Raw genomic sequence first — 13,359 nt, 5'->3', positions numbered from 1 at the left:
TATTTTAACAGACAAACAACTGCCACTGTGAATGCCAATATTAGATCAGAAGAAGAGATGAAGATAAAAAAAACACTATGCACATTTTACTCGAGCTTCAAAATACCTATTCAGCAATGTTATTGATGTTAAAAAGTGAGAAAAAAGTTAAACTTTTGACCCAAGTTAAGACTACTTCCTACAAAATTGAATTTTTGCTATAAAGTATTCCTCTCAGTGATGAAGCTAAAAGATCTCAGAAGAACCCCCAGCCATCAAGTATTTGATCTTACCAAGAGCAAATATGGCAACCCAGGACAAACCTGACTTACAATGCAACATTGCTGTGTAAAAGATTAAGGAAGAGCACCAGCCCTGAATTCTGGAGAACCCGAGTTCAAATCTGGCCTCAGACACTTAACACTTCTTAGCTTTGTGACTCTGGGCAAGCCACTTAACCCCAATTGCCTCAGGAAAAAAAAGATTGTGGAGAAAGGTTAATAATTTGACTTTCCAAAATATAAACAATAAAGAAATTAAGTTCACCCAAGACACCTTTTTCCAAGACCATTCACAACTGAAACTGGAGGGATTGCAGCTGATGTGTGAAAAATCTACACAGAAGAGTAGAACTCCCACAGCTGGATTCATAATGCTTCAGTGAACCCAGGTACCATGAAAAACAAGTAGAGAGGTAAAGTTGGGAAGGCCAGCTCCAGGAAACCAAGCCAACCTAGGCTTTCTATTTAAAATTGTTTTATATGATCTAGCTTAGGGAAGACATCACAGGTGCTTTTGCCATCAAAAGACAGACCCATTCCAAAATCTTGAGAATTACCTACTCTTATAATGAGGACATTTTGAATATGAGAAGAGAAAACAGGCACATGTTGATTAATATCTAGTGATCAGCACATGTTTCTTAAATACTATATGTTAAACCTGGGATGAACTAATATTCTAACAGAGGAGTCCTGACATATGAGACATAAGCAGGGTGAAGGAATTGGGAAAGACCTTTTGTAGAAAGGGGTTTGAGCTGGGTCTTAAAGGAATCCTGAAAATCCAGGAGGAAGAAATGATGTGGGAGAGCATCCCAAGTATAGGGTATTACTAGTGAAAAGGTCTAGTGTGTGTAGGGATGGAACGTCATGTACAAGAAATGGCTAGAAGGCCAATGTTGCTAGGTAGAAGAGTGTGTTGAGGGAAGTAAAGTATCAAAAATTGGAAAGCTAAGAAAAAAACAGGAATTGTAGGGCTTTAGAAGTCAGAAAATGTTATATTTAATTCAGGGGATAATAGAGAATCACTGGGTTTAGGATTATATGAGTTTCACTTTATGAAAATCCCTTTAGCTACCCCTTGAAGGATAGCTTGGAAAGACCACCTTGCCTATTGCAACAGTCCAGGCATGAGTTGATGAGGTGTTCTCTACTGGGGTGATGATTATATGAGTGGAGAGAGTGATGCTTATGAATGATAAGACTTGGCGACAGATGGGATATGTGGGGTGAATGCAAGTAAGATTTGAGAATAACCGTGAGATTGTGAGCTTTGGTGTCTGAGAAGATAATATTGTCATCAATAGTAATGGGGACTTTGAAAGAGGGGAAGTTTTTGAAAAGTTTTGTTTTAGACATAGTGAGTTTCAGATATCTGTAGATAGGTCTGACAGCTGTAAAAATACAGCAAATAATTGCTGATGTGCACCTAGAGAACAGGAAAGAGACTAATGATGGGTATGTAAATCTGGGAATCATCTGCAATTCAATCCCTGTGGAAATGGATAGTGTAGTGGAGGAGGAGGACCTAGAATAGAGACTAATGGAGAATCCAGTAAAATAGACTTAGGAAGAATAGTTGGTTAGGTAGAAGAATCAGCAAAGAGCAAAGTCATGAAAACCTAGAGATATCCAAGAGAAAAAGATATTATAAAAAGTTACATAGATGTTGAAAAGGACAAAGATTAAGAAAATGTTGTTAGCTTTGACACTTAAAGAGATTATTGATAACTTCAGAGAATAGTTTCAGTTGAACAATGATGTCAGAAGCCAGATTACTGAGAGTTTATAATTGAGTGAGAGGGTAGGATGAGCATGGATGATTTTCTCAAGGAGTTTAGTTATAAAGGAAAAAAGAGCTATAATGTAATATTGGAGATGTTCAGATCAGGTTGAGGTTTTTAAGAAGAGGGAGACAAGTTTGCCAACAAGAAAGCAGCAAAAAGGTTGAGATTGAAGGTTAGCAAGAGTAAATGGTAAAAGGGCAACCAAATGGACAAGAAGACAGGATGGAATGGGATTAAGGATGTGTATAGAAGAGTTTATCTTGATCAGTAAGGGTCATTTCTCCATATGAGACTAGAAATAAAGAAGAAGAGAGGAAGACAACCTGAGTAACTTCCATTCCTTCCATATTTAATCCTTCCTTTTGAAGTACCATGCAACCAAAAATACCTGATAGAATAATAATTATATTTGAAAAGATTTAAAATAAACATCCTATCCATAGAGTCTTCTGGTTCTCATGGAACATGAGGACAGAGGAGGTATGTTCTTTCTTATTGTTTTTTCAGTTAAGTAACAGTTAAGTGTCCTTAAAATATTTTTTCCTACTATCTATGAAGGTTATTGTTGATTGGGTATTGTTCTTTATGCTTGAAAAGGTCTAAAATGACACATCGCAAAAAAAAAAATGACACATCGCTATATTAGGATCAAGGTACAGTAGATCTGACAGTAGCTAATTAGAGAACTGTCTAATTAGACCAATGATACTGTGCAAATGGTGAAAATCTTAAATTATGGTTGAGCTTTTCTCCTCACTGGTATCTGAAGACTATATCAAAGACGAAAAGTTTTATAGTAGTACCTTGAATAAAAGGGCTTATTTAGTGTGATTTGCCAAGATAATAGTTTATTGAGACCATCCCTCAGTATATTTATATTGAGAAGAAATTACAGGAGGGCAAAGAAGTGGGCCCAGAATTTAATAGAAGTAGAGGCCAAATTGTCCCATTTGGGAATTTGGCAGTGTTCCCAAGATGATCCTTACATAAAGCTTATCTTTTTTCCTCCTTCCTCATCCATTCAGTTGCATATGAGGCCATGCTAAACATATTTCTGCATTAATCTTATTGTAGAAAGAAAAAATGGGAGAAATGCTTCATTCTATCCTTAGTTCATCATTTCTCTCTAGATTTGGATAACATTTTTTCATCATGATTCCCTTGGAATACTCATAAAATTCTTATTTTTAATACAGGTATTTTCCTGTGTAGTTGCAAAATTCTGCAGTAATCACAATTCCCACGACAATCAGTGGAATAATTTATTAGGTGCTTGCTGTGTCAGGAACATGGCAGTCCATCTTTTACATAAATGGCTAATTGATTTTCCTAAAATAAGGAAATACCCATAGCCTCTTCTGCTCAGGAAATTTCTGTGTCTCTCTATTGGTTGTAGGATAAAATACAAGTTCTTTTGGCATTTAAAATCTTTCACAGTCTGGTTCCTACGTCTTTCCTGATTAATTTCACACTTTTCCCCTTTACTTTCCCTCTTTAGGCTGAATTCCTAACTTCTGAACTTTCTGAACTTTTTCTACCACATTTCTATGTGCCATAGAAATCTCTTCCTGTTGGAAGTTTACCTCACTCCTAGACTTCTCATGGCAAAAGTACCCTTTGCTCTTGTTGCCTCTGTTTCAGATTTGCTAATTCCTCCCAGAATCTCCATATTCTCTTTTTTTCATCTTCCTTTCACATGCCACTTTTTCCCCATTAGATGTAGGTGGAAATTTTGTTTATCTGTCTTTGCATTCCTAATTCTGAGCATAATACTGGCTCATAAGACTTCATAAATGCTCATTGACTTGACTCACAAATGGATCTCTGGAGTTTTCAATAGATAACATATCCGTTTCTTGTGCCTTTGTCTTTATCTAACTTCTCCCCCCTGCCATATCTGGAATGTTTTACCTTCATTCCAGTGTTTCATAGAACCCCTACATCAGGCCCAACCCAAGGACTACTTCTAGTAGATCTGTCCTGATTTTCTTCAGTTGTTATTGTAGCCCATGAACTTGCTTCTTAAATATTTTGCATTTCCTTATGTTTGACCATACATTTTTCTCCTTGGGATGTAAGTTTAGTGAGAACAGAATCTTTTGCAGGGGTGCTTTTTTGCAGCACAATGCCTGGCACCTTGTAGGTATTTAATAGTTGCTTGTTGGATTGACTTGATTTATGGATGACTAAAAGGGCAATGGACATGTGAAATGTGGCCATAGGTGGGCTACAACATGTCTTTTTTTTTTTTTAAATAATGCTACCAATGATGGCAAGAAGTGGTGTAACAGATATCCAGGGAGTGTGATTGCACGTGAAAGTGGGCCAGAAGAATAAGAATTAGTAGCTAGATAGTCTAAGGGGCCTTAAAGGAGGGTGGCCTCTGGAAGATTTATAGAAAAGATAGCCTACAAGAGAGTGAATGAGAATGATTTGCATCAGTAGAGGGAGCATATGTACAAAGCCCTAGATATTTTGGAGTAAGTAGTCTTGCCAAAGAGTGCAGCTCGGTTAGACCCCCAAGGATGAGATCTTGACTTTACTGTAGGGCATGGGTTGGAGCTAGGGCAGGGAAAAAAAAGACTTCAAAGAGGAGGTGCATAGGAGTTGAATATAAAATTAGGGTAGAAATTGAGCAAACAAGAGTAAGATCTGAGATGTCAAACATAGGGAATGGCAGCAGCAGGAAGGCACAAGATGTCTTTTGGGTATTGGGGATGCTGAGAGTGTGAGAACAAGACTAGTGAGGTAGACAGGACATTATCAGATTATGCAGGGATCTTAGGATCATTGTTTTAGAATTGAAATCCAGTCTTAAGTCCTCATTTTATCTGTGGACTCTATAATGATTTTGCCCAAGATGAACACAGGTCCTGAATAGTAGAATTAAGATTCGGACCTAGGTTTTATGACTTTAAATAGGGTGCTCTCCTACCAATGCCAAAAACTTTTCCTTGGTATGCATTAGGGAGAAGCGTAACTTAATCAGGTCTGTGTGGAAGGATGATTCTGTCATCATATTTAAGCAGCTAGAGGAAAGGGTGGGCAGAACAGAAAAATATTCTATTTTAAGGAAGTTGTTGTAGTTTTTGGTATAGGGGACAAAGAAGTGCTGCCCAAGTGAGTATGGTAGCAGTGAGGAAAGAGAAAGGAAGGAAGAAAAACAGTCCAACATTAGAAAGTCACAAATACTGTGAGTTGAATAAGAAGCAAGTGAGAATATAAATTTACCAGATTTGAGAGATTAGGCAAATAGTGATGACCCAGCCAAAAAGAAGAAAAAGAAGCAGGTTTTAGAGGAAACAATGGTCTCTGTTTTATCATAGATTTATAACTGGAAGGGATCTTCGAGGACATTTTCAATCCTTTTATTTTACAGATGAAGAAACTGGGACAAAGGTTAAGTGTTGTTCGATGGTCCTTCAGCTAGTAAATGTCAGAGGCAGGACTTGAATTCGGGACTTCTTGACTTTAAGCTCAGTGCTCCATCCACTCTTCCATATTGCTTTATGCTGAGTTCGAGGTCCCCCAACAGTTACTCACATACTACTGTCCTTTCAGAGTTCAAAGTTCTCTTCAAGGAGAGAGTATGGTGTAAGAAGAGATTTAGAATGTAAGTAGAGAAGGGTAGTTTCATTTTTAAATGTTTTTTTGTGTCCCTGGTGCCTGGCACATAATTGGGACTTAATAAATCTTCATTTACTTATTTATTTTTCTTTTGCTAAAGCTTGGGGTTAAGTGACTTGCCCAGGGTCACATAGCTAGGAAGTGTTTAGTGTCTGAGATCAGATTTGAACTCTGATCCTCCTGACGGCAGGACTGGTGCTCTATCCATTGCACCACTTAGCAGCCCCGACTTAAATAAATTTTTGAATTGATTTGTGGAAGATCGAATATAGAACCCTAGGGCAATATCTACATTAAGGGGATAGAGAAGATTATGAGGAGACAGAAAACATATTAGAGAGAAAGAGGAAGAACCAAGAGTATGGCATCTCTGAAACCAAGGAAAAAAGATGGAATTTAGCGGAGGGAGATAGGATATTCTACAATATCAGATGATGCCAAAAAAATAGGAGAATTTGGATGTCTTTGAAATTAATCTCTTTGGGAAGTTATACCCTTATTTTTGCAATGCTGTACTGCTGAAAAGTATATATACTACAATTCTGTATACACAATGAGGTTCATCTCTCACTTTTAAGGAAGAGAATGGCATTTTGACTTTGTCATGAATATCTTTTGGAAGAGTTATGTGTATTTTTCTTTTTTATTTTTTTCTTAGTAGTATTTTATTTTTCCAAATACATTTAAAGATTGTTTTCTGCATTCATTTTTGTAGGACTTTGTGTTTCAAATTTTTCTCCCTCCCTTCTTTACCTCCCCCCTCCCCAAGACAACAAGAAACTTATATAGGTTAAATATGTGCAGTCCTTTTAAACATATTTCCATATTTATCATTCTGTGCAAGAAAAATCAGACTAAAGGGAAAAAACATGAGAAAGAAAAAAAACAAAAAAAAAGGTGAAAATACTGTGCTTTGATCCACATTCAACTTCTGTAGCTCTCTCTCTGGATGCAGATGGCATTTTTTAGATATATTTTTAAAGTAAGAAAATGTATTTAAGATATTAAGATAAAAATTGTTCAGCCTTAAATCTTTCAGGCTACTTAACACTCCAGCATCAAATTTGGACTTGGTTAATTAACTTTTATTTAGATAATGTAAGTATAATCACTCATTTCCTCTGACGTGTAGTTTATTTCACTCACTGGAATCATTTTGGAAGGTGATGACTTGATTCTTTTTTGGGGTGGGGTGGGGTTTGAACTCTGCCTTTTTACTTATTTTTTTAATAAAGCTTTTTATTTTCAAAACATGCATGGATAATTTGACATTGACTCTTGCATACCCTTATGTTTCAGATTTTCTCCTCTTTCCCCCCATCCCCTCCCCTAGATGGCAAGCAATCCAGTATATGTTAAACATGTTAAAATATATGTTAAATCCAATATATGTAAACATTTATACAATTCTTTTGCTGCACAAGAAAAATCAGATAAATAAAAGAAAGTGAGTAAGAAAACAAAATGCAAGCTAACAAGAACAAAAAGAGTGAGAATGTTATATTGTGATTCACGTTAAGTTCCCACAATCCTCTCCCTGGAAGTAAATGGCTCTCTTCATTGAAAGATCATTGGAACTGGCATTAATCATCTCATTGTTGAAAAGAGTCATGTTTATCACAATTGATTGTCCTGTAATATTGATGTTGCCGTGTACGATGATCTCCTGGTTCTGCTCATTTCACTCAGCATCAGTTTGTGTAACTCTCTCCAGGCCTCTCTGAAATCATCCTCCTGATCATTTCTTATAGAAAAATAATATTCCATAACATTCACATACCATTGCTTATTCAGCCATTCTCCAACTGATGGGCATCCTTTCAGTTTCCAGTTTCTTGCCTTTACAAAAAGGACTGCCACAAATGTTTTTGCACATGTGGGTTCCTTTCCTGCCTTTAAGATCTTGTTGGGACATAAGTCCAATAGAAACACTGCTGGGTCAAAGGGTATGCACAGTTTGATAACTTTTTGAACATAGTTCCAAATTGATTTTCAGAATGGCCCAGATCCATTCACAGTTCCACCAGCTAGGACATCAGTGTCCTAGTTTTCCCACATCCCTTCCAACATTCATCCTTGTCTTTTCCTGCCATCTTAGCCCATCTGAGAGGTATGTAGTAATATCTCAGAGTTGTCTTAATTTGCATTTCTCTGATCAATAGTGATCATATGATTAGAAAGTTTTAATTTCTTTATCTGAAAATTGTCCATATCCTTTGATCATTTATTAATTGGAGAATGGCTTGAATTCTTATAAATTTGAGTCAATTCTCTATATATTTTAAAAATGAGACCTTTATCAGAATTCTTAATTGTAAAAATGATTTCCAATTTATTGTTTCTCTTTTGATCTTGAATGACTTGATTCTAATGTCCTACTGATTTAACTAAAAGGAAACTCAAAAGTACATCAATTTTCCACAATATAATTCTTTCTATCCCATTTCCTCTTTTGATTAAAATTTTGATTCTGAACTACCTAAAGCATTTTAAAAATATGAATAGATCTTTAAAAACTTTTTGTGATTATCCTTTAAATTAGAAGAGTCACCAAAGCTTATATGGTTTCTGTGCATTTAAAATCATTGAAGATTAGAGGTGAAAGAAGCTGTGAAGATTATCTCATTGAATTTTCTCATCTGTAAGATAAAATTGAGGCCTAAAGAAGTTCTCATGTTCAAAGTCTCAGATCTAGTTAATTTGTTGGAACTTCCCCAGTTTTGTGGGGAAATTTTGCTTCTCTGAGTTTAGTGTGGATATGTTAATATATTGTTAATAGTGCTTTAAGGTTCCTCCTTCCTAAATATTCTGGTATTATGAGTTGGTAATCCTAATACTTTTGTAGCTCTGTTAAGTTAGTTAAGTTGCTTTTCTAATTTTTACAAGAAATAATTGCAGAAAATCCCCAAAGGTGAGAAAAAGGAATTTTTATATTCAATTATTTCTTTGTTGAGTGGCTTATTAGGGAGAATATTCTTTAAGACTCTATCCTTATCTTTTTTTTTTTTTTAAGTGAGAATCATCGGTCATTACATGTTTAAAATATTTTCTACTTACTTGAATTCTAGAAAGATTGTTGCAGTATCTTAGGGATATCAATCATAGAGCACTGGAGAATTTGAGCTCTGCTCTCTCTTTTTAATCTCAGGATTCTTCCATCTCACCCATAGCACGCCTGTGATCTCTTAGGACAAAAAGAGGGTGAGGGTGGGACTTAGTGAAAATTCCCACAGGGTCTGCCTAGTCACTTTGTAACATGAAGGAAAGATGAATCTGCTGATGGCAGCCCTAGGGGAAGCCTAAGGAAATGAACTGTGGCTGGTGACCCAACAGTCACATGGATCTTAGAAGGAATTGGGCCTAAGTCCCCAAAGAGGAATGATTCATTTTCTGAAAGTAGTCTTTACTAGATTAAAAACCAGTTAAGAGTAATTTTGGAATGTATATTTATATTTGGGACTACAGAAATTTTTGAGCATGAGTGTGCTCAGAAAATTTTTAAAAATAAAAAAAAAATTTAATGGAAATAGAATTTTCCAAGAATATTCTCATCTTCCCCTTCAGTTAAAGAAGTAGTTAGGCTTATCTTGTTTATTTAAAGATCTTAATATGTTCTCAGAATATTCCTGAAATTTCCATTTACCAACTGGATCATCCCTTTTTCTGTTTGATTACCCTCTAATATGGCATGTTTTTCTTTCCTTAGTGCATGTCTGGATCCTATCAAGAAGCTAAAACCTTGTTGAAGTCGTACTTACAGCAGCATGGCTATGGGTCCTGGATCATGAAGTCTTCCTGTATTGAACAGTTCAGCATGTGACCATCTGTGTCATGTATAAACACTTGTATTTTTTTTTGGTGTGTTTTGACGAGTAAAAATGTTTAAAAAAAAAAAAAGAAGGAAAAGATATCAGTAGTGTTCAGCTTTCAAATCAGTGTCTTACAACAGCAATGTCCAGCAAATGCTGAAAATTTGTAAAAATTCATGTCAATTTACATTGAACCATTAGTTGTTTTTTTTTTTTTTAAGTAAAGCAAATACTTTACTCAAAATGTAGACTTCCTGCATTTATTTTTTTGCAATCATTTTAAAATCATCACCCTCTTGCAGCCTAAAAAAGAATTCTTGTCCTTGGCATCTTTTTACTTCTAACCATTTATGCAATTTCTTCTCCATAATTGTGCATTATTGCAATATACTGGTTTTCCAATATGCTTTTATTAAAAAAGCCCCACAAAACAGGAATTTAAAGAAAAATTGTATACAAATTGTTCAATCAATCCATTTGTGGTATGTGCTAGGCCCTAGAATGTAGTAACAAAAATCATATGATAAATACAAACAGAATTTGGAAGTAGGAAGGCACTAACACTTTGGGCAATCTGGAAAGGGCTCATGTAGAAGATGCCTCATGATCTGAATTTTGAAGATGTATATGGGGGTTCTAAGGTCAGGTAAGCAAAGAAGGGATTCCAGGGATGGCACAGATAGAATGAGTGAGTTAACTGAAAGAAATGTGAAGGAATGATGTTCAGTATGCTTGGAAAGTAGGTTGGGGCCAAATTGTGAAGTTAGTCAATAAACATATTAAGTGCTTTCTGTGTGCCAGAATGACAGTTCCTGACCCTAAGGAGATTAAAAAGAAAAAGAATCAGGGGAGAAGGGGATGATAGAGCCCAGTCTAGAGGAGGGCAGGTGGGAGGTGGATGCTATTGGCCTGGAAGCCCTTGTTGAATGGAGACTTTGGGAGGAGTTCTTCACACTTTCTTATGCATGTGTCTAACTGTCCAACCAATGAGTTCCTATATCATGGGCATGTTCTTGACAAAAATGAGTTAAGTTTAGATTCTCTTTCAGGCAGGTTGTTTTGAGGTGCCTGCAGGAAATCTAATTAGAAGATCTCCATAGGTAGACTAAATAGATATGTATGTCCATAGAAGTGCAAGCACACATGCACACATACCTGGACCTTATGTATATGAGGTCATTCTATACCTTTTATTACGTATGTATGTATGTCAGCTAGTGGTTAAAGGATTTGCCCTGGGCCAAATTTGTAGCTAGATTTAGGTCTTTCTGACAAGTTTCATTGCAGCCCAAAGCACACTCCTCCTTAATCTCTTGATGCCTTCCCTGTCATCACACAAGCTACAGATCCTGACTTCAGGATAGTGAAGTACCTTCTGTGAAGCCTTTAAATTTGGTTTATCTAACATGTGATGTGCATGTGTTAGATAAGCTGATTTTGGAAGTTTTTTTACCCTGAAGTCAAGGCCTGTCCATACCTTATGGAAGACTGTCACTTTCATCATATTAAACCTTTATCAGTTTGCTTTTTAGCTCCATAGTATCCATCATCCTCTTGTTCCTCTTGTTATGACTATGCTTTATGGGGAATTTGCTTTATCATTCCCCTCTCTCTGTCACCTCACACAAACTTCTTGGTATAGAAGCATGTGGTAAAGGGTTATTTAGGTAAACGTGATAGAGTAGACAAAAAGATTCTTCTGATATGATAGATATGCCATTTTTCCAGAGCCGTTTCTTTCTGTTGAGTGATAATGCTTTGGGATTATTATTACACTTTTCTAGTCCTCACCCAATTTCTTAACATCAAACAATCCTTATTCTTTATTTCTCTGATCTGATGTTTTCTTCCTTCCTGAGACAAAATTCCTGTTTATATCTCTTTTCTCTTCAGCTTCCAACTTCCTGTTACGTTACATTTTTCCTTGTATTAGAGAAATTCTTGCTCTCTCTTCTCCATTTAGTTTATCTTTTGAAAGGCTAAGTGAGAGCACTGCTCATGAGCAGTGCTCATGAGCTTCCTTTCCTACTGTTTCTGCATTTTTTTGTTTTTTGTTTTTTTTTTTCTATGAATACTATAGTATTCTATGGAATGTGAAAGGCTGTGTATGACTCTTCATTCCATTCTGTCATGGACTCTCTTGAATTGTGTATTTGTGAAGGATTCATAAGTCCTTCCCTCTATTTAACAGCATGTTGTTCTCCTATGTGACATCATGTCTTCCCTGGCCCCTGAAACAAGGTAAGAGAATTGAAATAATGGTTAAATTCAGCCAGGAATTTGCAAATGTGTGACTTAGATATGAGTTTACTCAAATGAAACTGAGAATTTTTGTAATAAGGATAGCATTAGTAATAAATGCAGCAAGAAATAAAAGCATTTTGTTTTAGGTAAGGTCAATTTCTTAAATAAACAGTTGTAGAAGTCTTATTAGACATTTTTTCCCATGTTTCTCTAATGTAATGTGTGTGCATGTGTGTTTGCTTCTCTGTGCCTATAAATGTAGAATCCAGAAATGTTCATAGATACTGAAAATACACACATTAGTCAGCTTCAATTTTCACTGAATAGGAAGGGAAAATATTGCTAGGCTTTCAACAACAAGTTTGATTCTTTGAGAACGAACTGAAATAGATGAATCTAGATAAAAGTAATTATGGTTTGATTTAAGATATGACAGACTATTGTTGGGTAAACAGGAAATATGTGAATTTCCTTTCTAGACCTTTTGATCCAAATGGCATCCTGTGAAGTATCAGCTTTAATCTTACTCTGCTTAGCTTAATAGTTATAGCAGGCATAACAATGATAGCCTGATCATTTAGATATTTTCTTGCCTGAAAAATGTGTTTTTCATTAATTATGCTGCAACCAAATCATCTTTTAAGGTTTACCTAACTTGTTTTTCCAAGGTTGGAGATCTCTTTCCATGGACAGAGACTATAAAAAGGCAGAAAATGTTTCCTGTTCCCAAGGTTGGTGTCACCATTTAAAACTTACATAGTTTAATGAATATTTTTCCCAAAATAATAATTTTAATTTGTCTAAATTTAAAAGAGAATTCTAATTTGATTATATCACTCTTTATTTGCTAGCATTTTTTTTTCATCTTAAATTTTGGCTGAAATGCAATGAAATTGCTATTTTATGGAGGCATATTAAATGTGAATTTATGTGGATAAATGCATTCAAAACTTTTAAGTAGCATCCATGAGGAGCTTTTCCATAATATTTTAATAATGACTTTAAAAAATGAACATCCATAGGAAAATTTTTTCAATATTATTACAAGTGTTCATGATTACAGTTTGAAGTGTCTCAAAGTAAAATTTGAACATTTCTAAGTATATGTAACTCTGACCTAAGATTTGTGTTGGATAATGGTACATTATACTCTGCATAGCATCTTCTATCCTTTGGGATTATAGTTATATCATTTTTGTATCCTGAGTATAATTGACCTCCCCCCACTTCCAAAGGCATCAACAAAACAAATAATATAAATTAGATTGGATTTTAAGAATGAAGCTTTTTAGTTTGATCTAAAAATGCAAACTATCAAGTGTTTATATACAAATAACTACATAAGCTAATATCAGTTGCAACAGAAGCATGGTTTGGAGCTGGGGGAATGTTAAGGTATATAGCTATTTTGTCAAGTCACAATCAAGGCTTATCATAGTCATGATAATGTGGCATTGTAAGGGTACCAACAAGCATACTTTGAAAACGAATCCAGCATTCTAAAACATAAAGAACCATTTTTGACCTCTATTATTTGGTGGTTTTTGAAAAAAAATCTATGTCTAACAGCACGGTAAATTTTAACCCAACAGAATTGAAATGTTATTTTATTTTGCTTTTACAGTAGACAAG

The 13,359-nt window shown here is 35.4% G+C and overlaps 1 protein-coding gene and 1 long non-coding RNA gene across 2 annotated transcripts in view; both read left to right on the top strand.

The window, feature by feature from the left end:
• Positions 1-9,571, top strand: part of ADAD1 (adenosine deaminase domain containing 1) — a 51,505-nt gene extending 41,934 nt beyond the window's left edge. Inside the window, exon 12 of the mRNA XM_074273794.1 lies at positions 9,381-9,571. Within this exon, the coding sequence (XP_074129895.1) occupies positions 9,381-9,494 (114 nt within the window). The 3' untranslated portion in view covers positions 9,495-9,571. The remainder of the gene's footprint in view (positions 1-9,380) is intronic.
• A 2,708-nt stretch (positions 9,572-12,279) lies between these two features.
• Positions 12,280-13,359, top strand: part of LOC141546843 (uncharacterized) — a 193,709-nt gene continuing 192,629 nt past the window's right edge. Inside the window, exon 1 of the long non-coding RNA XR_012483435.1 lies at positions 12,280-12,458. This is a non-coding gene — a long non-coding RNA (uncharacterized LOC141546843). The remainder of the gene's footprint in view (positions 12,459-13,359) is intronic.

Source organism: Sminthopsis crassicaudata, chromosome 6 (genome assembly GCF_048593235.1).
Source record: "Sminthopsis crassicaudata isolate SCR6 chromosome 6, ASM4859323v1, whole genome shotgun sequence".
In the NCBI taxonomy this organism is placed as follows: Eukaryota; Metazoa; Chordata; class Mammalia; order Dasyuromorphia; family Dasyuridae; genus Sminthopsis; species Sminthopsis crassicaudata.
The sequence above is the reverse complement of the archived record's forward strand: the minus strand, read 5'-3'. Positions and strand labels throughout refer to the sequence as shown.